Source organism: Paramisgurnus dabryanus, chromosome 6, assembly GCF_030506205.2.
Source record: "Paramisgurnus dabryanus chromosome 6, PD_genome_1.1, whole genome shotgun sequence".
NCBI classification, from domain to species: Eukaryota; Metazoa; Chordata; class Actinopteri; order Cypriniformes; family Cobitidae; genus Paramisgurnus; species Paramisgurnus dabryanus.
Genome location: NC_133342.1, coordinates 23,725,857 through 23,750,834, shown reverse-complemented (window position 1 = coordinate 23,750,834; position 24,978 = coordinate 23,725,857). Strand labels below are relative to the sequence as shown.

The 24,978-nt window shown below is 38.2% G+C and overlaps 1 protein-coding gene across 1 annotated transcript in view; it reads left to right on the top strand.

Annotated features, from left to right (window-relative positions):
- The first annotated feature begins 358 nt into the window (after window positions 1–358).
- tox (thymocyte selection-associated high mobility group box) overlaps window positions 359–24,978 on the top strand; it is a 62,705-nt gene continuing 38,085 nt past the window's right edge. The window contains exon 1 of the mRNA XM_065276202.2: window positions 359–814. Coding sequence (XP_065132274.1) covers window positions 722–814 — 93 coding nt within the window. The 5' untranslated portion in view covers window positions 359–721. The remainder of the gene's footprint in view (window positions 815–24,978) is intronic.

The window sequence follows — 24,978 nt, the reverse complement described above, 5'->3', positions numbered from 1 at the left end:
GAACTGTTGCTTTATTAAAAGCTATGTTTTGTCTCCGTTGGTTAAGATCAATCTGTAGCTTTTACATGTACGGCATCTTATTTAAGTTTTAATAAAAGGTAACCTATATCCATTTTAATCCATTTAATGTAAGATATCCAGGTAAACATGCACAATTTCTGTTTCCCCCAACTTTATTTACAACTGTCACTGGCATTTTGTGAACTGCAGACTTTTTCCTACAAAATGAACGGAATCTTTTCGTCACAATATCTACAGACAGTATCATGCAAAATCAATGCAAATTGTCCAGTATAGGTGCGCACTTTGCAGCGCCCCCTATGCGCCGCTCAGAAGAACAGGCGCGTTTCTCCTGAGTCTTTTGTGTTTGAACACAGGCAAAGCGTTCGCTCCTCTCCATACAGCAGTTACACTGAGCCACAGCTGCAACGATAACATACACATCTCTACTCTCAGCAGTCAACACATTAACGTCCTCGACAGATGCTCTTGTTCTCGCCAAACCTGAGCGACTTCTTCAGCGGTATCTCTCTGTTTTAAAACGCCCGCGTTAGAGGTTCATATAAAAGTTTTTGTGAAAACCGCGGAACGGATGTGAGTGTCTCAGTCTTTCAGTCTTCAGCTTTCACCTTCTCTCTCATTTGCGTTGCGATCTCTGAGTAAGAGAGGAACACACAATCTAGTGGAAAGGCAATAGGGACCGGTTGATGATTTTACTGAAATGGACGTGAGATTTTATCCACAGCCTCCATCAGCAACAGATCCCTCTCGGCTGGGACAGTCGCACTATTCGGACTCTCCGTATTGCAATAAGGTAAAGCCTATTTTAATGATGCATGGTGTTTTATAATGTGGCTTTTCATAGACATGACCTGTTTTATTGCAATACATTTGTGTAACTGCTTGGCTGAACGTGAATCGAAGACTGCTGTGGACTTGTTCAAACTAAGTTTGTACTTCACCGACTGTCACCTCAAGTCTGAAAGCGGGTCCGAATGAGCGCGGGACCGAAAATTAATCTAAACAAACTTGTATCCGTCGACCATAAACCATTGACTGCCTTTGTTATTTAGCATTTTTGTTAAGTTTATTTGTATATATATATATATATATATATATATATATATATATATATATATATATATATTTTTTTTAATGCGCACATCATTATTTTCGCATGTGTTTAATACATCGCAAACTTAAAAGCGCGCTCGTGGGCTGTCACAGAAAACTAGCGCGCGCGTAAAATTCTAACAATTAAAGATGGAAGTCATTACGATAGGGAGAAGTAGCGCGCGTTTTCCTAAATACACCTGCTCATCACAGACCCAAACTCACTCAACATGGACATAGCAAACTGTCCTTAACACAGAAAGCTGCTAAACGTGCACAAACAATAAATAACATATTATTGGTTTTGGTATTATCATTAATATCATACACATAATTCCATACGTTTGTCTTTTACTTTAAAATCTATGGCATCATTTATTCCTGAAGTCCCTGTGGAACAACAGAGATATGTGGGGTTTGTATTCCTCTCCCTCTCCTAATGATGGTGCTGTTACTGTGTGAGTGTGTGTAGTGCATGTAGGATAAAGAGAGAGATGGGGAAAGAAAGTGTGTGTGTGTGTGTGTGTTTGAATGAGGAGGGGGTAGGGTTACTGTGGGGTGATTGGAGTGGGGGTTGGGGTTGTATTATTCCTTTCAATGCTTCTTGATTCACTGCCATAGGTCTCATATCCACGACTAAGTGTAGTCACATACACAATTCAATGTTTTATGGATGAACCGCACATTTTTAGAGGCACCACTATGACTGCCCCAATTTAAAAAGAAGTAAAAACACTGAAAGCGCAATCTCACCCGCATTGTCTCTGTGTTTCATTTGTTAGATGTAATTTTGATGCAGCGGTAAATTGTTAATATCTTTGCTGAGTTCATAAAACCTTTCAGGAGAGAGAGAGAGAGAAAGAGAGAGAGAGAGAGAGATGAGGTTGGTGGGGGTAGAGAGGAAAGGAAGAGGGAGGGGGAAGGCTTTCAGATATAATCTATATAGTGTAATTTTACTGCAGAGGCAAGTCAGCCTATATCAACTCCACTCGAGAATTTTCATTTTAGCAATTCAGAAATAGAGAAAGATGGGGTGGAGCTACAGTTATAGAGTGGGGGGGGGGGCACAGAGAGCAAACAAGTGAGATTGTGACAGTGGTGTGTGGTATATTGAGAACAAATAGACAGAAATTGATGGTATGTGGCTAAACGGGGGTCATAGTGCCAGTGGGGATGATTCAGTCGGTGCACATAGTCCCCTAACTGATTACCTTCATCCTTACCTGCTGTACCACTCTTCACAAATCCCTAAAGACTTTGGTCTTCGCTGCCTCTATTTGATGTGGATAGAAAGATATAAACAAACAATGCATACTACATTTTTATTATTCATATGGTATGGACTGTAGTTCCTTGCATGGCTCAGCCTTAGAGACAAATAAAAGAATTTCATCCCTGTACACTTTGTTGTGGATTTTCTTGTGATTGCAGCAAGTAAGGTGTTTGTATAGTATAGTGTTGTGCATAAAGTTACGCTGTTGTAAATGGTGCTCTTGCTGCAAGGAGAAAAAAAACGAACCACTTTGAACACACTATCTAAACTTAATGCTCCACACTTCCTGCACTATACAATATGGGCCTTATCGCTTTTTGCTTATCATGTCACCTACCAGGGCGTTTATCACAAGGCACAATGTTGCTGTGGTGAGAAAGCGATTGCCAAGCAAATAAATGCAAAAGCAATTACATTTGAATTTGAGAAACTTACTGGACTTCATAGATCATTTATTTGAATCAGCATTGGTTGCATGTGGCATTTCAGATGTATGTTTTAATACAAGAGCACTGGCGTGGTACAGTTGCCGCTGTTGAGGAAATCAAGAGTGGTCTTGAGGAGTGCTTCACAGGGGTACTCAAGAGAGAGAGAAAGAGAGAGAGTGGCATCATGGGTAGGATTGGATTACAGTCTGTTTGGAATTATGAAAACCAGCAGAGATGAAGCCCTATACCGTTAATGGCCAACAAAACTACTCCGCTGAAGCCAACCTATATCAAAGTCAATGATTTATTTTATGCCTAATGACTTTCAGCTGGTGCACAAGTCATTGCCGTAATGGAGTTTGCAGGCTTGAAGTTATTATAGCCAATGAGATAATGCAAGCAAGCTGTTAACACTACGCATGACTCATTGTCTTGTAAGCCTGTCATTGATGTAGGTTTAAGAAATGCTCCTCATTCACTTCCAAATTTCACAGTTGTTGTTTGTTTACACAGTCAGGTTAAGGTAAGAGGCAGTCTTGTGCTCTTGTCAGTTCAGAGGATAACAGAAGTTCAATTGAACTAATTGGGCCGGTGTCAAATACGTGAAGTTGATGGGTGTAAAGTGTTAAATTTGGTACCTGGAAGGTTTGAATGATACTTATGAATGATAATGCTGATACAAGAGGATTTAATTGCTTGCACATTTTAAACAACAAAATAATTGTTGAGCTGAGTTGAGCAGAACAGGACTGTGGATTTCCTATTGACACACTTAACAAATAACCAGTAAACAGATGGTTTTAGTTTGGTTACAGTTTGACTGGAGACACAACAGACATCTTTGAACATGTTTTCAATTGGGAAAACTAATCCATGGCAAACCCACAAACATAAATGCAAGGTTTTTTGATTAAAAATAGCCGCAGAAAAATGTTTTTGCATGCGCTTCAATAGCTCAGAAGATTTGATGGAGTTCTCAGTTAAGTATTAAATCAGAGGTTTCTCCTAAAATTGTTATTAAATAGATACGAATTGTTGAAATACTTTATTCTAAAAATTTTGCCTTTTGTATCAGACTTTGTAAATCTAATCTTAGTTTGGGACATTGTTGGGAATAGCTTCTAGTGAAAATATTATACAGTATGTAAGATTTTTGGGAATTTCCTCAGGAGAAATATTTAAGACACATGATGCTTAAGCAAAGGTTTCCATTCATTTTCCATTTAGTCTCTTTTCTGTCTTGAAGAAACAGTAAAAGAAATCTTAGTGTTTTTCCTTTATGAGGGTATTGGCTAAAACAATATAATCTCTAGATAGAATATTTTGTGTGTGTGTATCTTTAATTACTCAGAGATGACTTTTTGTGTAAAAATTTAATATTCGTGGTACATTCCGAATGTGATTCATGGTCTTAAGGGATTACATTAAAAACGGATGAGAAATTAGATATCTCAGATATGTATTGCTGTCATGGACCATGCTTTGTAATATAAAGTGTGCTGAGTGCGTGTCTTAGCCACAGGCATTTTCAATTAAGTAGAAATTACTGAGATCTTTGGTGGTCCTGGATGTCAGAGGGGTCTCTGGATGTCGATCCTGACATAATATGCTGTCTTTTGTGTTTGTTAGTCAAGAGCAGTACTCAAAACCCACTCCTAAACCTCAGCACCCCCATCCCAAAGTCCTTATAGGCTACTCCAGCTGCAATGAACATTACATGCATGTGCATTTTTAACAAAGGATCATACAGACTTGACTGATTTGACTCTGAGAGAGAAGGTAAGAGAGGAGCATGTGCTGGTAATCTCTATTTACCAGGTCACTTTTCCTCAGAAAGAGTGATGTGATGACAGGGTGAGACTGAGTGGGCATGTCATTCCCGCCTCCTTTAGCCTTTAGAAGCACACTCCCAAATAGTGAAAGGAAATCAATGTGCGCAGCAGTCAGTTGATATTTCATGTTGTATGGTTCACATGATGTCATAATGGTAAGTGGTTTTGGGATGTTGAGGTGTTTACTGTTATTGGCACAAAATGAAACGCATAAATTTAATAGATGCTTTTATCAAAGGAACTTGCAGTGCATTCCACATTTTATTTGTACGTTTGCTCTCTGGGTTTATAACTTATAACCTTTGCATTGGGAATGCTACGCTTTATCAGTTGAGCTACAAAAGCACTAATTCAAGAATGCATAATTATTGTTAATACCTTGTTGCTGCTTTGCTTAAGTATGTCTGCTATTCAAAGTTAACTGTGGTGTCAATATGCATCATTAGGTACGAAAATACAGCCTAGTTTTCAGAGGTGTAACACCTCCATGTTTGAGTACGTTTAAAAGCATTCTACTGTAACCAATTCCCAAAACTCCCTTTCTTCCTTTGGCTTTAAAGAGCGATGCTCTTCCACTGACAGATTTCTGGGAGTTTCTCCTATGTCAACAGCTTATGTCAACATCACACCGGCAGGCCACACATGGGTGGATTGTCGTAAATGTGAGATGTTTACATAGGCTGTGATCTTTGCTCATGTTGTGCCTAGGTCAAGCACGACACAGCACAAAGAACGCAACGCATCATCTGTGTTTGAATTACAAATGATGATACTGTACGTCCGCACCAGCGGTGTTTGGCGTATCACGCAGTGCAGATGTTCTTGTAACTGATTGACGTTTTATGTTGTTGTCAGTATGGCCAGCAGTAGTCACTGCAGTTCCCTGTGTGAGTGTGTACATTTAAGCCGCGCTGTACGGCGGTGTGGTTTACACATGGCCGGTAGCCCAAGAGCCTGCTGTGGTCATACATTACAGCGATCCTGTTTGAGAGCCGCTAAAAGCTTATTCAATGAGTAAAGTGCATTACCATTCTGTTGAGCTCGGAGTAAGTCCATATAACATACATAAGCATGACAGGTTGAAAAATAATGTTAGTGTTACGTAGGAGTGGCACAGCTTCCAGTATAGTTTCTAGAACCAATTGTCAGTTAATAAACCGAAATGTACACTTGCTGAAAGAACAAAACTTACAGCACCGAGATCCAATTAATGTCTTGTCTTCACAACATCCATATATTCTCATTTAAGTTCAACTTAATTGCATCCAAATTTTGTCTTGCTGGTAACAAAAGCCATTACTGTTTGAGTTCCTGTTCAGTGGCTAGCTGGCACGGTTCACTGGCTACTGTCAGAAAGGATTTGCTTCTGATTGACAGCCTCACTGGAATGTGAATGGAGTTTTTAATTGCATATCATGTGTGCATATCTAAAGAGACAGGCTATGTGGATCGGACTACTGTTCATTACTACTTTACAGGTCAATGTACAACTGCGTATACAAGCACACACAAAAATAAACCCAAACATATAAGACCATTATGTGGTGGTGTGCTTCATCTAACTTTGGTACACTGTCCATTACGCCGGACGAAATCTGCTTAGTTTGTTTGCTTTGTCTTTATGGGCACGTCCAAGTAAAATATTCCTCCATGTAGATATCATATACAGAGAAAGCCTGTTACAGAGCACCATAAATGACGCACCTTATAAGCGATTGTGTTACAAAAATCCACCAGCTACATATTTTTGTGTTTGATATTAGCAAGAACTTCAACTTACAAAAATGTTCGAAGAGGTCAGATGCAAAACCCTTTAAAATGTGTCTGACATGTTTTCTTGTGAATGAGCATTTTTATCAGGTTCTTAATAGATGTTGCCTACAAACCCGAGAAATTGACGGATTTTAAGTATCTGATGTACGTACAATAGGTGCTTAAAGCATTTGTTAACATCAATAATTGGTGGAGGTGGCGTTTTCATGAGAGCTTCTCGTTTTTTCTTGGAATTTACAAAGAATGAATGATTGTTGTTTGTTTGATACCCAGACCTGAAGAAAAGTTAAGAAAAAAAAAAAATATTCCAAGAAACCAAGGTGGGAAATCTATAAGAGATGCATGCTGTTACTTGTAAAAGACAAAGGCAAAACTTCAAATGTAAAGAAGTGAGACAGTTTAAGAAGAGGCCTGAGCTGTAAAAATGGAAAAGACAAAATTTGGCTTGGCTTGGGTTAGTTTGTTCCACTTTTATATATATATATCACTGTGGAAAATCTGAGGTCATAAACACAAGCATTACTGGGAGAATGGCAACATTCAGTTGCATTTTACGGGCATGAATTTTAGGGACATGTTTACGTTGTCGCTGTCTGTGTTTACGATGTTTGTCGTCAGTTCCAGTACAGCCCTCTCAATCTCCGAGTCTGCCTCGGCGTGTAATTCAAACAAATGTGACATTGCATTGTAGCCATATTTGTTACAGAATAGGATTATTTTCGCAATATAATTAGCATTCCATCTCTGCTAGCGTATCAGCCAGTGTTGTGTGATGCAGAAAATGCCAAAAGATCAACTCATTAAGTAGCAGAACATAATGATCATAAAATCTGGACATGTGTTCGCTTTATTTTGGCTGGGGAAATGGGTTTTTCTCCAGTCTGCCATGCGCGTCGTGAAAACTCTGGCACAAATCTGGGATTGCGATTCATTGGAGGCATCTCATTTTTTTGGGTCGACTTTGCCCAATGACAGTCTACATATGAATAGCTGATTGGGCTCCCAGTTTGAGGAAACATCCAGACAGATGGCTCTATGAAAACCAATCCAGAATAGCTTAATTGTTTGGTTTAATCTCACTATGAAACATATTGCAATCATTTTCACATAAAGGTTTTTTTTTTCTCGGAATGTAATGAAAATTGTGGTGCATTTCCAGGATTTTTGGAGCTGTGTGAAAACATCCCAAACATTTTCCTATGCCATCACTATAATTGCTAATATCTTCAAAGGCCACTCACAATAATAATTCACTTTCGTCGTTGTTTGCGGCGTTTGAGTGGACGTAGCGTCAACATATTACGCATCTCGCAACTGTGGCCCACTGTTTGTTCACCCGCTTCCTGCTCTATTATTTCATGGCATCTGTTTGAGTTTTTGCACTGTTTATGTGTGTGTGACAGAGGCCAGCATCTGTTAAATACATATTTGTCCGTGTTTGTTCGTTGGCGTGGTTTGCGTGCTGTTTTGGCCACAACAATAGTGCCAGCCTCTCCATTGTGTAGAGCTGTTGCGTGAAGGGACTTCGCTTCGCTGCCTCCCAGCCACACATCAGTACGGATACACACACTGCAGCATTGTGAAGAAGCAAGCACACACCCTGGCTTTTGTGGGCCCATCTGTAGGTGAACTAATGGCCTGTTGCGTTTCCCTTCATTCAACTCGGCCTTTGGTGTTTAAGTGGCACCTGTCAGTCTTTTGATGCCTGTCCACTGTCCTCCTGTGATCACACTGAGAGTTCCTGATCACTGTCTTGTGACAGTGTGAGATCACATTTCAGCAGCGCTAGAACAGGTGGACCCCACACCTTTATTCTCTAGAACATAATCATCGAAATGGACTCTGCACTTTGTGGTTTATCATTATCTGTAATCAAAACCTATATGCACACAAAGTAGGAGGGGGGGTCCTAAAACATCAATATTGCACTAATAGTAGTGCAGTTTCATTATGAGAGTGACATTTTAGAGCCTTGTTTTATATTATTATGTTTTTTTATTAATACATTAGTGATGCAAGTCATTGATAGTTTCCTTTGAAAAAAAAACAGCAAGCTACTCATTTGATAACTAGGATTTGTTGTATTATATATATATATGTTTGCTTAGGTGTATGGACAGGGTTAATAACCAAAATCTTTTATCTTGGAATATTAAAGGGCATATATTATGCTAATTTTACAAGATGTAATATAAGGGCGCACTCACATTATCCCAACCAAACCAAACCATGCCTGGGCGCGATTGCCACCCCTCCCTACTCCCCCAGTTGCACGCACTCGCACTGTACTTCTTATCGATCCGAGTCCGGGCGCGCTTTCGTCATTAAGATGCGATTGTTTTGAAAAAGCAGGAAGTAAAGCTCTCTCTTAACACTGGAACCCACCGTAATGATAAGTCTGTGTTTTTTTATTCGGAGTCGTTTGGTGCGCGATTACAGACAGCCCTCTCACATGTCATCATATTGCTTAGTTGATCTGTCACGTGTACAGCTCGGACATTCACGTAACCCCGCTGTGCGCATTAAAAGGTTTTTACGGAGGCAGATGAAGGTGAGTGGTCGCGCAACTGACGTCTTCACCTTTTGAATCGCGCTCAGGCGCGATTGCGCTCACACCACAGCATTCCGCGCCTGAGCCCAAGTGAACCGCGCTCCGGCCCACCTCTGCAACCCGGCCGCGGCGCGATTAAACAATCCGCGCCCGGGCGCGGAACGAAGCGATCACACTAGTCAAACAAACCAAGCTTTGGGGGTCAAACGCGCCCGAGCGCGGTTTGGTTTGGATAATGTGAGTGCGCCCTAAGTCTCAGGTGTGCCTAGAATGTTCCTGTAAAGTTTCAGTTCAGAATACCCCACAGATAATTTGTTATAACATGTCCAAAATGGGCGGGAGCAAAAAAGTGCTGTTTTCATGTGTGTACATTTAAATGCAAATTAGCTTCTGCTTTCATTTAAAAAAGATCTGATTCATGTGAAACAATCTGGGACAAAAGTATCTTGTAGCCGCATTAGCGCAGCAATGAGCTAAAAAACACATTTAGAAAACCTTTTGGGTGAAATTAACCAGTCAGTCAGTGGCTGTGGGGGGGACCCTGTTTGTCTGATGTCACATTAACAAGAGCAACAAAACAGCATGTCTAAATAGACTGCTTTGGTTTAATGGGGATTAAAAAAGAAGGAATAATTAAGTTAATAAATTATCAATATTTCTTCAGTTTTACATTACGTAAAGCGAAACAACAAACTAATGCACATAATTTACTGTACTGTATACAATGTCAGAAAAAAAGGTACAAAGTTGTTCCTTTTTCTGTCGCTGGGGTGGTACCCTAAAAGGTACATTTTTGTACCTTTGAGGGTATATAACACATTGAAATGTTGTACCTTATGGGTTACAATATTATACTCTAAGGACCAATTGTGTACCTTAAGGAACAGTTTTGTACCAGTTAAATTTAAGGGGTACAAAACAGTTAACTGTACCTTTAAAGGTACAAAATAGATCTTTAAGGAACAGTAATGTACCCCAAAAGGTACAACATTGTATTATGTTTATATACCTGTAAAGGTACAAAACGGTACCTTGTTTTGTACCCTTTTTTCTGACTGTGTATGTAAGGAATAATTGAGTCAATTATTCAGATTATATACTAAGGTTACAATAAACATTGCTCTGGTGGTTATTTAAAGACATTTGACAGGTTAGGTGAGCATTTTACATAACAAGAAAAATTTCTCAATGTTCAATCAGAATAAAGCATTCAGCAACCCTGTGGTATAAACCGCAATATAAACTATATTTCAAAATCTGCCCACTGAGCTAACATTAACTAATAATGAATAATACTTCTACAGCATTTATTAATCTTTGTTCATGTTAATGCTGCCATATAGTAATACATTTATAAAATCAAGCATTGTAACTGTTCAACATTAATTCATGCTCCATAAACTAACATGAATAACTGTATTGACATTAACAAGAATTAATACATGTTAAAAAACGATATTGTTTGTGCATGTTAGGTTTTACATTTATAATGTTTACTATGGAGCTTTATGGTGTGCATATTCTCGAAAGTTATCTTAACATTTCCCTTACATGTAAAATTTAAGAGAAAAAATAAATAGAAGTTTTTAACAGACATATTTATTTTTCTGTCCACGCTGCAAGCAGCTGTGTTTGAGGTCAAAATCGACCCAAAATAACAGACTTAAAGTTATAATTGCACAGTTGACTCTGACAGAAACTCCCTCAGCTTGTTCATGGTCTGGTGAAAAGCTTTGAAGCAAGTCATTTACCCAAGTTATTATTTAAAGGGTTGAGTCTGATCGATGTTCCATATTTTGGGTGTTTACACTTTCAGGCTTTTAGAGGACACGTTCAGCCAACTCAACTCATGAACCTAAAATTAGGCATGAAAATATGCTGTTACTCTGACTGCAGCGTACAAGAGAGCAATTAATTTGAGCCCGGCAAGCGCGTACAGTGTTCATAAGCAAAAGAGAAGGTAATTCAAAGAGACTTAAACCTTATCAGTACCGCTACAAGTGAAATGGAAATGAAAGGCCGCGGACAAAGAAAACAAGGAGCTCATTTCAACAGGAAACCAGTAGAAAGTCATACTCAATTTTGTTTTGTATTAGTCATACCTTCTCCGTGGTTTGCCACTGAAAGAATAGAAAATGGCCTTAAAAACGGTTCCAAACCCATTTGTTTCATAGAAACACTTTGAAAACTTTGTGGTCGATGCCAACATTAGATTAGTTTGGATATGAGTCTGTCATCACCGTACACAAAACTGCTTTTGATCCACTACCATTACTTTATTTGAGGTCTTTCATAACATTTCAGCAGCATAACTTTAAATAGAAACAGTGCCTTGTGCTCCTGATGCAGTAAAATGGGCTTTTTATAGTGTAAGAAGAAAGACACAGTATATTAAAATCTGTCTAGAAAGACAAGTTTCTAGCCCATTTTGGATAAGAGTGCAAATGGGTCTGTCATCATAAATATATAAAACAATTCATGAATTTTACAAGCCTCAGGCATGCCGATTCAAGCCTTTTCGTTCATGTAAATGCAAACCAGTATTACACAGGTTTGGTATGGTTTTTAAATGATGAAAATTTTTCTTCTGTCATTTTAATAACATGCAGTTTTTTACCTTCCATTTCAGTCTGTACAGGTTTATAAGTTAAATACAAAATAGTCCCTATTTCTGTACCTCCGAGTCTCATGGCAGTGCACACATAGTGTTTTGCTCTCTGCAAACAAGGCCCTGAAGAGAGAGAGAGAGAGAGAGAGAGAGAGAGAGAGAGAGAGAGAGAGAGAGAGAGAGAGAGAGAGAGAGAGAGAGAGAGAGAGAGAGAGAGAGAGAGAGAGAGAGAGAGAGAGAGAGAGAGAGAGATACACACGCACATACACACATTCAAATATATGACCCCAGTGTAAATGAGGAACAGCTGCACCATTGTAATTAAACATGGGCACAGAAAACTACACAAACAAATGAACCTCACAGCCGTAGGTCCTGAGGCACATTAAGGGGGTGAGAGAGAGAGAAAGAGAGAGAGAGAGAGAAAGTTACAAAGCTTTCTACAGGTGGTTAAAACACAGAATTGCTTCTTGGAAGACGAATGAAGCACCCTATAAATTTGTCAGATAGGAAGTTAATGCTTTTAGTGCTGTTAGCAAAGATCAGGCAACCGCACTCGCATCTGACACGTTCAGTTTCACTGGGTGAAACTCACAGTGCTCAGCTGAAGTGAGAATCATTTAAATATTATTTTAAAACATTATCACACTAATATGCCATTATTATATATCCTTATATGCCATTATTATATATCACTTCAATGTTCTGAATCTATGGCTACACAAAAAGAGATTCTGGACTTATTTTATTTTAATTTTCTTATGTAGTCACTATGATATGTTGTTGTATTCTATAATTCTGAATATAAATATACATTCTCAGAAATAAATAACACCTTTTGTGCTCTATGAATAACATTAAAAGCATACAGGTTTGAAACATAAGGGAGAATAAATAATGAATTTTCATGTTTGGCTTTTAAGTAAACATGAAAGCAAATAAAATCCTTGCGACATGACAGATAGAAGTGCTCACATGAAATTGCTTTTTCCTGTGTTATGGTTGCATTTTTAATATAGCAAGTATAAAAACATGCCATTATAGGTTTTTTTCAATGTTTGTACGCTCTTAAAGTCCTCTAAAGCATTACTCTGCTTGATTAATATTATTATACGTCATGTTTTTCAAAGGAAACTTCAAAGTAAAATCGCAGCTCAGGTTCAGCCACAATCAATACTGTAATTTGATAGAGATATTTTTGTCCTCTTAGCATGTTGGCTATTTGCAGACTACAGTTCAAGAGATGGCATTATCCAAGGAAGAGAAAAATGACATAAAAGTAGATTTTATTCTCAGGTTTACCCCTAATCAATAGTTTTGTTAAAAAACATACAATAATGATGAGTCGATAATAGTGTTAAGGATACAGGTGCAAGCTTGGTAACGCCATCGAGTCCCGTGTGATGCCCATCGGCCTGAAACACATTAGCCAGATTTGTGTGATTGCTCAGGATACCGAAATCTTGCACCAAATGGATCTTGTGGTGGATGCTTGTCATGGCAACAGCATGTATCAATAAAGCAATCTTTATTTCCTGACAGGGAACAAGACCTGCATGCTAATGGAGGAGCTGTTATTGTGCCTTAGCATAAACGCAGCAGTCAAACTGGATTTAGCTAACCCTTATGTTTTTGTGTTAATAAGCGAACGTCGACAACAGGTTTGGATGATTGGCACATAATAGGATGTTTGTGCCTGGTAGTGTCCAAGCTTGTTTTTCAGCGTATATGTTTTCAGCGGTGGCTCATTGGTCAGGCCGCATTAATTCCTACATGTTTTCTTAGCAGGGAAGGTAATGAACAGGAAGTGATTGTGGTCATGCGTTCAGAAAGGAGAGCTTGTGTCCTAGCATCCCCGATGCTTATCACCCACCACACCAGGGCGGCAGCTGCAGAGGAAGTATGTAGCGCCATAGCAACAGCCCAAGAGATGACAATTTGCTTTAAAGCTCACAAAAATGCATCTTAGGTTGAGCTTAACACTAAGTCCTATCAATCATTTAAACACTTTCTGAAACTCTCAGTGGTACTCAAGCAATTCTTGAGCAATCTGCAGACATTTATAATCAGTAATTTTATTGTGTTTATTTAAAATTGTTACAAGAGAGACAAAATATTACAGATACAGATTTGGTGTGATGCAAGATGCAACCTTTCCAAAACTCCATCTGTAGCAAAATATAAATTATGAAACACACATTAACGTTGTGCAAAAAAGCAAATCCGAATACATTTTAAAGAAGTGCCTTTACTTTAAAATATGTTGGGTTGTTTTTAACCCACGGCTGAGTAAATATTGGACAGAACACACTGTTGAGTTATAAATAAACTTCTTATGCTGGGTTGTTGTTGTTGTTACCCAACCATGAGCAGAGTGTTGAAATTCAAACAGCTTTGTTCAGTATGTTGCCAAAATTTCCACTGAAAAGGAAGAAGGAAGGAGTTTGAAGTGGCTCCTCCCCTTTTTAAAGAGCCCCTATGGTCCGATTCACAATTTTACATTTCCTTTGGTGTCTATGGGCTTTATCTTACACCCGGCGCAATGCAGCGCAATGCGCGACGCAAGTGTCTTTTGCTAGTTTCCACCCTGCGTAATTATCATTTTCACGTTAAGCGCCACGTTGTTTAAATAGCAAATGCATTTGCGCCCCCTTTTGCGCCCATGGGCGTTCTGGTCTGAAAACGAGGTGTGTTCAGGCGCATTGTTGGCGCGTTGCTATTTTGAGGCAACTAAAATAGACTACGCCATTGACCAACAAAAACCTGGTCTAAAGTCTAAAGTCAATGGCGCAATATGTTTTTGTTATTTAAAGAGCGCATTAGTAATTTGAGTTGTTATTATTATTATTATTATTGAGTCTCTTGGACATAAATGAGGACTAATTATGAGACATTAGAAGACAAAAAGAGCTGCTTCACCTGTAGCCTGGTAAGTAAATAAATGCTTTGCTTTAAACAAATGCATCTGTTTTTAAATGTTTTTTTAAATGCTACTTCACAGATTTATTTTATATGATGACCTGTGGATATGGTGAGATGAGAAACATTTTAAAATAATGCTTTAAAACTGTTGCTGTCCAAGTGCTGAAAGGTGCGGAGAGCCGTTTGTAAATTTATCTCCTGTTTGTTACAAATAAAGTATTGTTAGAAAACAAACCTTTTCTTACATACTTGTAAATAATTTTTTTGATGATAGCCATACATTTATAGCATTTAAGCCTGCTATTTTTACTTCCATTACTAAAAGAAAACGGGTTTTAAAGGTTTTAATAAAAAAATAACAATTTCAATACAAGGGAAAAACAACATAATTATTTAACATTAATCTTAAACTGGGGATCTTCTTCCTCCGCTTAGTTTTTCAGTTTACAAGTCCGTCATCTAAATAGGGATTAGACATAGCGCCAGCACAGCTGGCTTTTAAAGGGGATGAGAGCTGAGACTCTCATTGGTTTATTGCACGTTACGCCCAAAATACTCCCATTACTCATTAAAAAAAAGGACCAGCCCTTTTCGACCATGCGCTCGGTGCACAAACCATTTTTCCCGTCGTTAAACTAGCAAAAGTGGATTCGGACACGCCCATTTAGACGTTGCGCTGTGCGCTTTAGACAATGCGCTTAATTCTTTAAAATAGGGCCCTTAGTGTGTATTAGTTAACGATATGCAAAAGGTACAAACCCCAAGATAAACAATGACGCAAGTTATCGTCTTCAACGTTAATCTCTTTTCTTGGACTACAACAAACATACGTATTATAGGAAACAATCAAGACAAGACAAGACAAGACAGACATTACCATAATTCCACCCGCTTGGACTCACAGCCTGTAAGTTAACTCCCAAATACATGAAATAACATTGTTTTTAGCCATGAAATAGGTGCACTTTAAAATAGCCAATAGCATTTAGTTTACCTCACAGCCTGGAATCTGATGAGAAGTGCAGAATGATGTCATAAAAACAGTTGATCCGTATTAGTTGAGGTGAGAGACTGTAAGTGTTCAATGCTTATATCTTCTGAATGCAAATGTGTTTATGTTTTGTAGTGCACCAGTTCATAGATATCATTAAGGCTAACATATTGATACAAAAAGCAAAAAAACTTCAATTTTGATTATATAGGGACTTTATCTGTCAAAGAAGGCAGAATAAGCTTTAATTTACAACGACTATTACTCTAAGAAATGTTAAATTGAGAAATGCCAGTAAAATTCCCATCACTAATTGACACAGACAAACAGAATACAACAGTGCATGAATGTTTGTATGTGTGTGATAAGATATGAAATTAAAGCATGAGCTACGGATTGAACAGAACAAATGTGGGGCAGATGCTTGGAATGTTTTTCCTAAGTGTGTCCACTACTGATAACATTCCTGGTCTCTTGTGTCGTGTCACTGTAAAAGGCAGGGCCAGCTCTAGGGATGTGTAGCACTGCTGTGCTGTTGACTGAAACTGTGCTGATGATGAGAACACAGTGGCTCATTGTACCGGGTTCAAATACAGGGGCCGATGTGTGAATCCGGTCAGCTCCTGCTGGGAGCTTTTGTTAAGCAGAGTAGCGTGCTCGAGGCTGTTGCTTCCCCCCAGATACTTAAATTTCTGTGGGAGATTTGGGGAGGGGCCTCTCTTAATGATCATCCCTCTTTTGATTTGTCATCATCACTAACGAACCGCGCGTCACCCTTAGTGTCAAGTTAAATGATGGATTAGCGTCCTGATTTACCCAGATATTTCACTTAATTGTCTTTTATGTTTTGTAAATTAGGAGGAAAATTAACATGATTCTCTTTGTGGCTTTTTGTGTTTTTGATTAAATCTGTATGTTAGACTTATATAAATGCGAGTTCATTACGTATTTATTTACTGACATATGCAGTCGATAAAAATAGCCTGATAATTCAGCGAGTGATCTTATTTATGCCAATCAGGTGTGTTCTTAATTTAAAGCAAGAAAGATTCATATTTTATTAAGCCACCACGTGTGGCACTTAGCCGTGAGGTACGAAAAAAGTAAACCTTACATCTGAATTAATCATATTGGAGGTTAAATTCAATTTCATGTAATGGGTCTTGGCACAGGTTTTTTTCCCCAGCATAATAGTTGAAATTGCAGCCCTTTCAGCTGGCTGTTGGCAGCCGTCCACCCAGGTCATGCTGGCTCCTGCCTCCTTGTTGTCTGTTTTTTCTCCGTGTATTAAGATACAGGCAGAAAAATTTTAATCCTTTCAATGTATCGCACCTGTTGACATTTATTGGGGTCTATCAGTTCGGAGATTACCGCGGTTTAGAGTAGCTTACCTCCCTGAAACAAGGATGCTAAGAAAATTCTGCGTCTTTTGTGTCAATTTTCTTGATACACCAGGACAGATTCTTCGAGTCTATGGAGAGTGATTAGATTTCTCAAGGGTCCTTGTCTCAGAAATACTACCCTACATAAATTACTCATGGACTGCTCTCATAGTCAACCTAGGGAATGACTGCCAGCACTACAGCTCATTTCCCTGTCCATGTAATACAAAATGGACCAGTCTCCTTTAATGTAGTCTCACTGTTTTCAATTATGTTATCATTCTAATAGGAGGTTGCTCTGATACCTCAGATGCACATTACATATAACTCCTGTAAGTGTTTTGCGGTCTGTGCCGGTGACAGTGGTCCAGTGTGGTGTTTTGTAACAGTAGGATGTCATAAACAGGTTTCATGTCTACAGCTAGCTGCTTTGTGGTTGAAGTGCATTGTGGGACATTGGTGTAGACATATGTCGGACTGCATCTCAGACACCATCGCAGCCCTGAAACTAGCACACACATACACAAACACACAAAAAACTCCTGTTGAGATAAAAATAACGTGACCTACCTTTCAGCTGCAAACATCCTCAAGTGAGCAGATACACTTAAACACTCTCCCACACGTGTTAAACACTGTTGACCCCACACAGCTGCACCAAAATCTGCACCATTTATCAAAATATAGAAATGAAACAGACACCGAAGACAAACAAGGAGTGTAAATGTTGTCTTTGGGCTTTCGGTGCTAGAAAACACTTGTTCAAACAGCCTTATCAAACCAAATTTTCCCCTCAACCGATCGTAAAATTAAGCAATTAAGTGGTCATGTCACCATCTATTGGTCTCTAGTGAAATATGCCTTAATTTACCTCCATCGGGATTCCTGAGGCAGTAAATTATGATACACTGTAATTTTGTCTCAGTGTGAAAGGATATTTAACAAGCCACTGGCTGCTCACTCTGAAACTTAATCATTTTTATCCCCCATCCTTTTTTTTTTCAGGTCAGCTCTGTTTTAGATGAGATTCAGTGTTGAAGCGTATCTAAAGACCTGGTTATAAGAAACAGACATTAAAGGTTCTCTAATGGTTTAAAAGCTAATTGACGCTTTTGCTTTAATTGTGCTGGCACCAGTGACCAACACCACAAGTGGTTTAAAGTGATAAAGCACTTAGTTCCCTCCAGGATAAATGAAAATTCAGCCATTTATTAACCTTCGTGTTATTCTAAATACAAGAAACGGTTGTTTTCTTCTTCCTGAATATCCTGGCCACTCAATTGTAATAGAGGCTGTCAAGCTCCTAAATGCTAAAAAGCACCATTTAGGTTTGATCCTCGCACAAAGCTTTAAAATATGGTGCATAAGTCATATGGACCACTTTCATGATACTTTTATGGTGCTTTTTGTCATTTTACACCTTGACAGCCACTTCCACTATTGTACATAAAAAGTGTCCAGGATGTTCTTCAAAAATGAATCTTTTTGATTCTTTTAAAATGAATCACTTGTCATGCAAGTTTACACCCTACACGAGGGTGAGTATATAACAGAATTTTCATATTTTTGGGGGCGAGCAGAAAAGCAATATGTCATCATCATTCATGAATCATTAAACCAATGAAGTCAAAATGTTTCCCAGACGCTAAGCTGTCTTTTTCGGCGGACGTTGTGCCGGTTTCTCGTCTGGAACAGGAGCGCTGCGTCACCCTGTTATTCCCCCTTATACAAATTACCATTCAAATATAAACTGCCATTCTTCACAGATCTATGTCGGGCCATTGTGAAGATAATTGTAACATAGGAGGGTGGTTTCTCGTCAGCGTTTGTCTCTCAGCATGGAGTTTCCACCTATGTTCAATCAGCAATCAACTGATAGAAATGAATACCTGCATTACGGGTAATGCATTCTAAAATAAATCCGCACAACAGCTCGGAGGCAAAGCGCAAGGGAAAAGCCCAACATGGTTCCTCGGCTCGACATGAAATCGTACCAATTCAATAAGAGCTAGGCAGTGATTTATACTTCATCTTCATCTGTGGGCCTAATATCAGAGTGCCTCTATAGGTAGTCATGAAAGTCACTCTAGCTCACTGTAATAAATTACAGTGGTGGAACACGGATGAAGACGCTTTCTGTTCAGCTTCAGGCTCTCAGAAAATTGCCATTTTGAGGAGGGGGGAAAAGAAATCACTTTGTGCCGTAATGCAGTACAGACAAAGGTTATTCATCAGAGGAATGATTTGAAGTCAAAGATGACTGCCACTCTTGATATTGAATGCTAGGGAGCAAAGAGAGAAACACCCCCGCCTTCTCTCTACGTCTCTCTCTCTCTCTCTCTCTTCTTTTCCTATCTCTCTCTGCCTCTATTTCTCTCCATGACGACCCTGACCCACTTTTGTGGCTGCTTATTATTCAGGCTACGGTTTATCCATGGAAAGAATGTGTGTAATTTGGTTTGACAACAAACCCCTGCATGTTCCTCTCTGAGGAGGGGTTGCTATCGACAGTGCCTCCTATTGAGTAATTTTTTTATTTCTTTATTTTAATATAAAAGAAATCATAATGCACTCATATCTGGGGAATAAGCTATAATTTTCGACACGGGAGCCGCTTTGAGTGTGCGACTCAGAACTATTGCTTTTAGTAACTGCGTTTGACCTTTAGATTTCACTTGAAATGAAACCATGAGAAAACCTCTCCTTTATCACCCCTACATTTACTCGGCTGCGTGTCATTACGGTCGCCTATCTGTGTTTTATAAACGTTGACATGTTTAGAAAGTGAAGTTCACCAGTGACTAATTACACCGGAGTTGTACGTTTGAATGTTGATACTGTTCATCGCTTGAGCATCTGCTGATCACAAATGAAACGGAGAGCATTTGTGGCACGTCTCCAAGAAAGCATTAGCATGTTGCGAGAAGGAAGATGAATATATTCTTTATTGACCAACATAGTTGTGGTTTTTTTGCATGTTCAGACAGGAAAGTCAACTGGAGGTCTGAAAGGTTAAATGGTTATAAAAGTGCGTCGGTGAAGTCTGGGGACATTAAATTAAGCTGTTAAGCTTAAGTTGAGTGAGATATTCAATTGATTTTTTTGGATGCAAAACTGTGTTAGATAATCCATCCTAGAAATCCATGTAATCACAGCATCTTGCATGCTTTAATGGAAACAGGGACATTTGACATTTTGGACAAAAGAGCTGGCACGGTTGATGTAGCACATTTGCTTATTTGTAACCCTGTCTGTGAAAACCCAGCTAAAATCATTCTTCAAGTTTTCAACAAAAATCATTCTGCATAATGTAAAGACCATTCAGTGAAAATATAACCTTGATATGTTTAATATTGACTGATGTCATGTCAAACATTGAAATCAATGTGAAGTCAATCATTGAAATCATTGATGCTTCTAATAATTAGTTTACAGTATGAGACTTTAGCCTAGATTTCACAGACAGGTTATCTAAAGTAGGAACATTGCAGACTTTAAGGTATTTCACATTTTTTTCTCTTTTTGAAGTGTGTATTACATTTTTCAAACCATAATACTTTTCTTTGGATTTCCAGGTTTAAATTTAAATCTGTGGTGATGATTTTGGACCCCACTTTAAGTTAAAGTTTACACAGGGACGTTTATAACAAAATGACAGGACTGAGTATTTCCCTCTGTCCCCATTATGTAGTCTGTATATATATATATACTGTATATGCAGCAGAAGTGAAATGTATTTATATAAAGCATCATTCCATGTATGTTTTGAAAATGGGGCAGGGAAAGAGTTTTCAGAAGTAGATATTTAACCAATGTAGAGCAAAACAGTGTTCGCTCATAATTTTAGTTCAGACAAAACAATATCCATTGTAACCATTACTGTACAAAAATAAGGCCAAAATTAAGGGTTTTGTTGCTTATAATTATTTGCATATATTTTTTGTAAAAGAAAAATCGGGACACAATTTGGTTGCTATTGTGTACTTAAAGGGACACAAATATGCTAATTTTCCAGCTCCCCTAGAGTTAAACATCTGATTTTTACCATTTTGGAATCCATTCAGCTGAACTCCGGGTCTGGCGCTAGCACTTTTAGCATAGCTTAGCACAATCCATTGAATCTGATTAGACCATTAGCATCCCTCCTAATAAATAACCAAAGAATTTTGATATGTTTCCTATTTAAAACTTGACTCTTCTGTAGCTCTTCGTGTACTAAGGCCGACAGAAAATTAAAAGTTGAGATTGTTTAGGCTGATATGGTTAGGAACTAAACTCTCATTCTTGCGTAATAATCAAAGACTTTGCTGCCGTAACATGGCTGCAGGCAGCACAATGATATTATACACAGCAGCTGAAAATAGTCCTCTTAGTATCTTTCAATAGCAGGGGACTATTTTCGGACACTATGTAATATCATTGCGCCGCCTGCAGCCATGTCACGGCAGCAAAGTCCTTGATTATGGGGTTGGCTGGTTTAATGACATTTTATAAAATAAATGAATTTATCATAAATTCAGTTTAAATAAATCTTAGAAAAATAAGGCTGCTGTTGAAAAACACTACATTGAAAAATGTATTATGTTTTGTTTAATTCCAATTTAATTCCAATTTTAAGTTTTGGAATGTTTTGTGTCATAAACCCTCTTTTGGGGGGTGGGCATGAAGGGATGCACTGTGCACAAGGGGGGCTGCATGCTAAAAAAAGTTTGAAAACCACTGACTTAAGTAACAAACTGCAATATAAGGCTTGAATAATGATAAAAATACAGTGTTTGTAAGTCCTTGTTTTATTAGACTAGAGCATATTGTTTTGTAGCGAGTGTATTTACATTTTTCTGCATTGCAATTTATCCCAAATAAAATTAAAACAGCTTTACTATGAGTGATAACAACACGTAAGCTTTTTAGATGTTGGAAAAAATCAAATGCAGAGATAAAACGCAGCCCTGGAATATTTCATGTTTAAGAACCGCATTAGCACTTTGAAAAATGCATTATATCCATTTCTGTCAGTTCAAGAGGTTTTTATAATAGATATTTTAGGGGCCCCATATATTCCAGCAGCTCCAACATAAAAGGGGACGAAAATGAGCATGGTGCTGAGTAGTGAGTGCATTTAAACCACAGGGTGTGGAAAGAATACACATTCGCAGTTTGATTTTCCCATACTCTGACCTTCCATAAGAAACTGATGAGGAATGAAATTGGTTCCAGTCTCCTAAAAAAATAAAAGCTCTGATTCACATCTGGACATTTGAGAGGGAGAGAGAGAGAGAGAGAGAGAGAGAGAGAGAGAGAGAGAGAGAGAGAGAAACACACACACACACACACACACACACAAAGCATCTTAGTTGGTGCAGCAGAAATGTTTTCTTTCATATAATATGCACTTACGATATGAGAGAAGCTGTCTTATTAAAAATCGCGCCCTGTTTTGCATTCCTGTCGAACAACTGCGTTTAAGGAGCGAAAGCTTTAGCGCACTAAAACATTTGAGAAAAAAAGATAATGTCATTCACATCTGCGTCACATGAAATGATGAGTACAGCGCAGCAATAAAGTCTGAGCACAGGTGCAATGCCAGAAATAGGATTCGTTCTATTTGATTACAGTATGTATCACTGAGCAGGAGATATGTCACTTCTAGACATATCATCCAGTGCCAGAGAAGCAAATGCATAAAGCCAATTTGACAAAGGGGTCAATATACAGCATCCAATAAAAAAGAAATCTACAAGATCTGCCAAGAGCTATAAACATCAAAATAATGGTCTCACTGTTCAACAAATATATTCAATTGGCTCCTCTTTTCTTATTTGTTTCTGGGATCATTTTATATTTTTTGCCATTTACAAAGTCGTAGAAGTCAAACATGATACATGGCTGCGAAAAGTGCATCGCGTCTGTGTGGAAACGTTAGCCGCGTCCGTACGGCAGGCAATCATAGGAGATGATGCGGGACGCATTGATTGCACGCAAGTTGCATGATTATATTCAGCACAGAGCATTCCATTGCACTCGTATCTCATTACCCTTCTTCCTGAATGGCAGCCATTTTGATTGGGTGCTGCAAAACCAGATAGAATGGTGTTGAAACAAGAGAGCACCATCAGCCTTCACTTTTGCAGGAAATGTATCTATTAGCTAGCTTTATACTTTCAACAAAACGAAAATTATGGGAGGTTTAACTTTTAGAAATTAGGACTTAAAAATGTTAAAATCTATTCAGTCACCGATACATCTGTAGCATTGTATGTCTGTCCCCTTCCCCCTCTTATGATATCTGTTTATATTGGATACGTACAATATGAATAATGTAGAGCAACCAATCTCATTACCATGCTCAGATATAGAATACAGATTATTGTATAACATTTGCATAAAATTATGGTTCTTGTTGAAGGAGAGGGAGCATTTCTTTCAGGAGTTGATTTATTGGGTTCATTTTGATGAGAAAGATTAGGTTTGAGTTACACACGAATGGCATGAATGTGAAATTGATGAAACTTAAGTTGGAATTCAACACCTCAAAATGTGATTTTATAAGTAAAAAAAAAATGTAGACACATTTCAGGAGAATGACACAAACATTAATTCTCATTAGCACATTCAAATTGTAATTGTTTCATAATTCAACACATGCATATATTTTGCACCTTTTTTTGCATAATGTGCTCATTTACAAATCCTCTTTTTTCATCATACAGCAAGTGCAACATTTCATAGCTATTATTATATTACTGTATACATAATATGGAAACTTACTAAATCAAATATTGCTTGAAATGCAATGTTTAGCTGCGAACAGAAATCAGAATAAGTTCATTCATTTTTGTCAAATTTATTTGGTATGCTTTACAGATGCTTTTTCAGCCTGCCGTGCATAAATCAATAGCATGTTATGCTGATACGACCAATAATTTTAGTTTAGTTTAGGAAAAGCTGTGAAATATGCTTCACTGGATGGTTTGGTTATTTGGTGAATGCAGGACAATATCATTAGGTGGAGTGGCCATTCAGGTAGAGTATTTCACTCAGAGGAATAATCTTAATTGCCACATAAAATATAAAGGTTTAAGATCTTTCCAGCTTCACAGATTCCAGCTTCAGAATCATGTCCCTGCCCAGCGGTAAAGTGGTAAATGCCTTAAATTAAAGGAACAGACGTTCCTCATATATTTTAATAGAGAGTTGTTCTTAGAGCTGGTCAGTGCTTAGTGTTGGCAGGATGCCTTGGTACCTTCCTCCTCAATAGCTGGTACTCTTATATAACACTGTATGCCAGGAAAAGTGCTTTTCAGGGTGAGGTAGAGCCGGGTGGGTGGAGTTATAATCATACAACAGTTATATAGGTGATTTAACCAAATGCTCCCTGCATATATTATATGTTCATCAAATACCTTCACTTTAAACCCGCTTAATCCTAACCTCGGGCCATTTTAAAATACTGATTTGCAAACGCCACATCTATTTTCAGCAAAGTCCTCTAAGTGCACAGAAGCTGAATTGGATGAAAGATGACGCACGGCATGACCATAGATCACATTCAAACTTGGGTCCCTTGTGTACTTTGACAAAAAATACAACACAATTGTTGCAGCTGCACGGATCACAGCGCCCCCTATTGCGTGGTTCAGTTTCTTCATTTTAACATTCTTACTTTCATCATTTACAATGTTTCTAGTTGCATCTTAAGTGATTTTGCAATTATGTCTTTTTCAAAGAAGTGGACTTTTTTAAGGTTTTTGCCCAAAAAACTTTGCATGCATTTAGAGGGTTTTGCAGCGAAAGTCAAAATTTTTAAATACCAATCAAAATGACATTTGTGAAAATAAGGCATTTTGATTACTAACTAATAATCATTGCCATTAAAGTGAAATTACTGAACCTAAACATAAGAACCTGATAAAAAATGTTAATTTACAAGAAAACATGCCAGACTCACTTGAGGTACATTGAGGCACACACGAGGCGCAAGCGTTAAAGCTTCTCGTTTACTTTTAATAGGTGACGTCATGTGTTGCCGAACTGAATTGTGGATCTGTCAATGTTGCGTCACTGCTGTTGCTCGCCGCATTTAAACAATTCCTAACTTTCAAGCG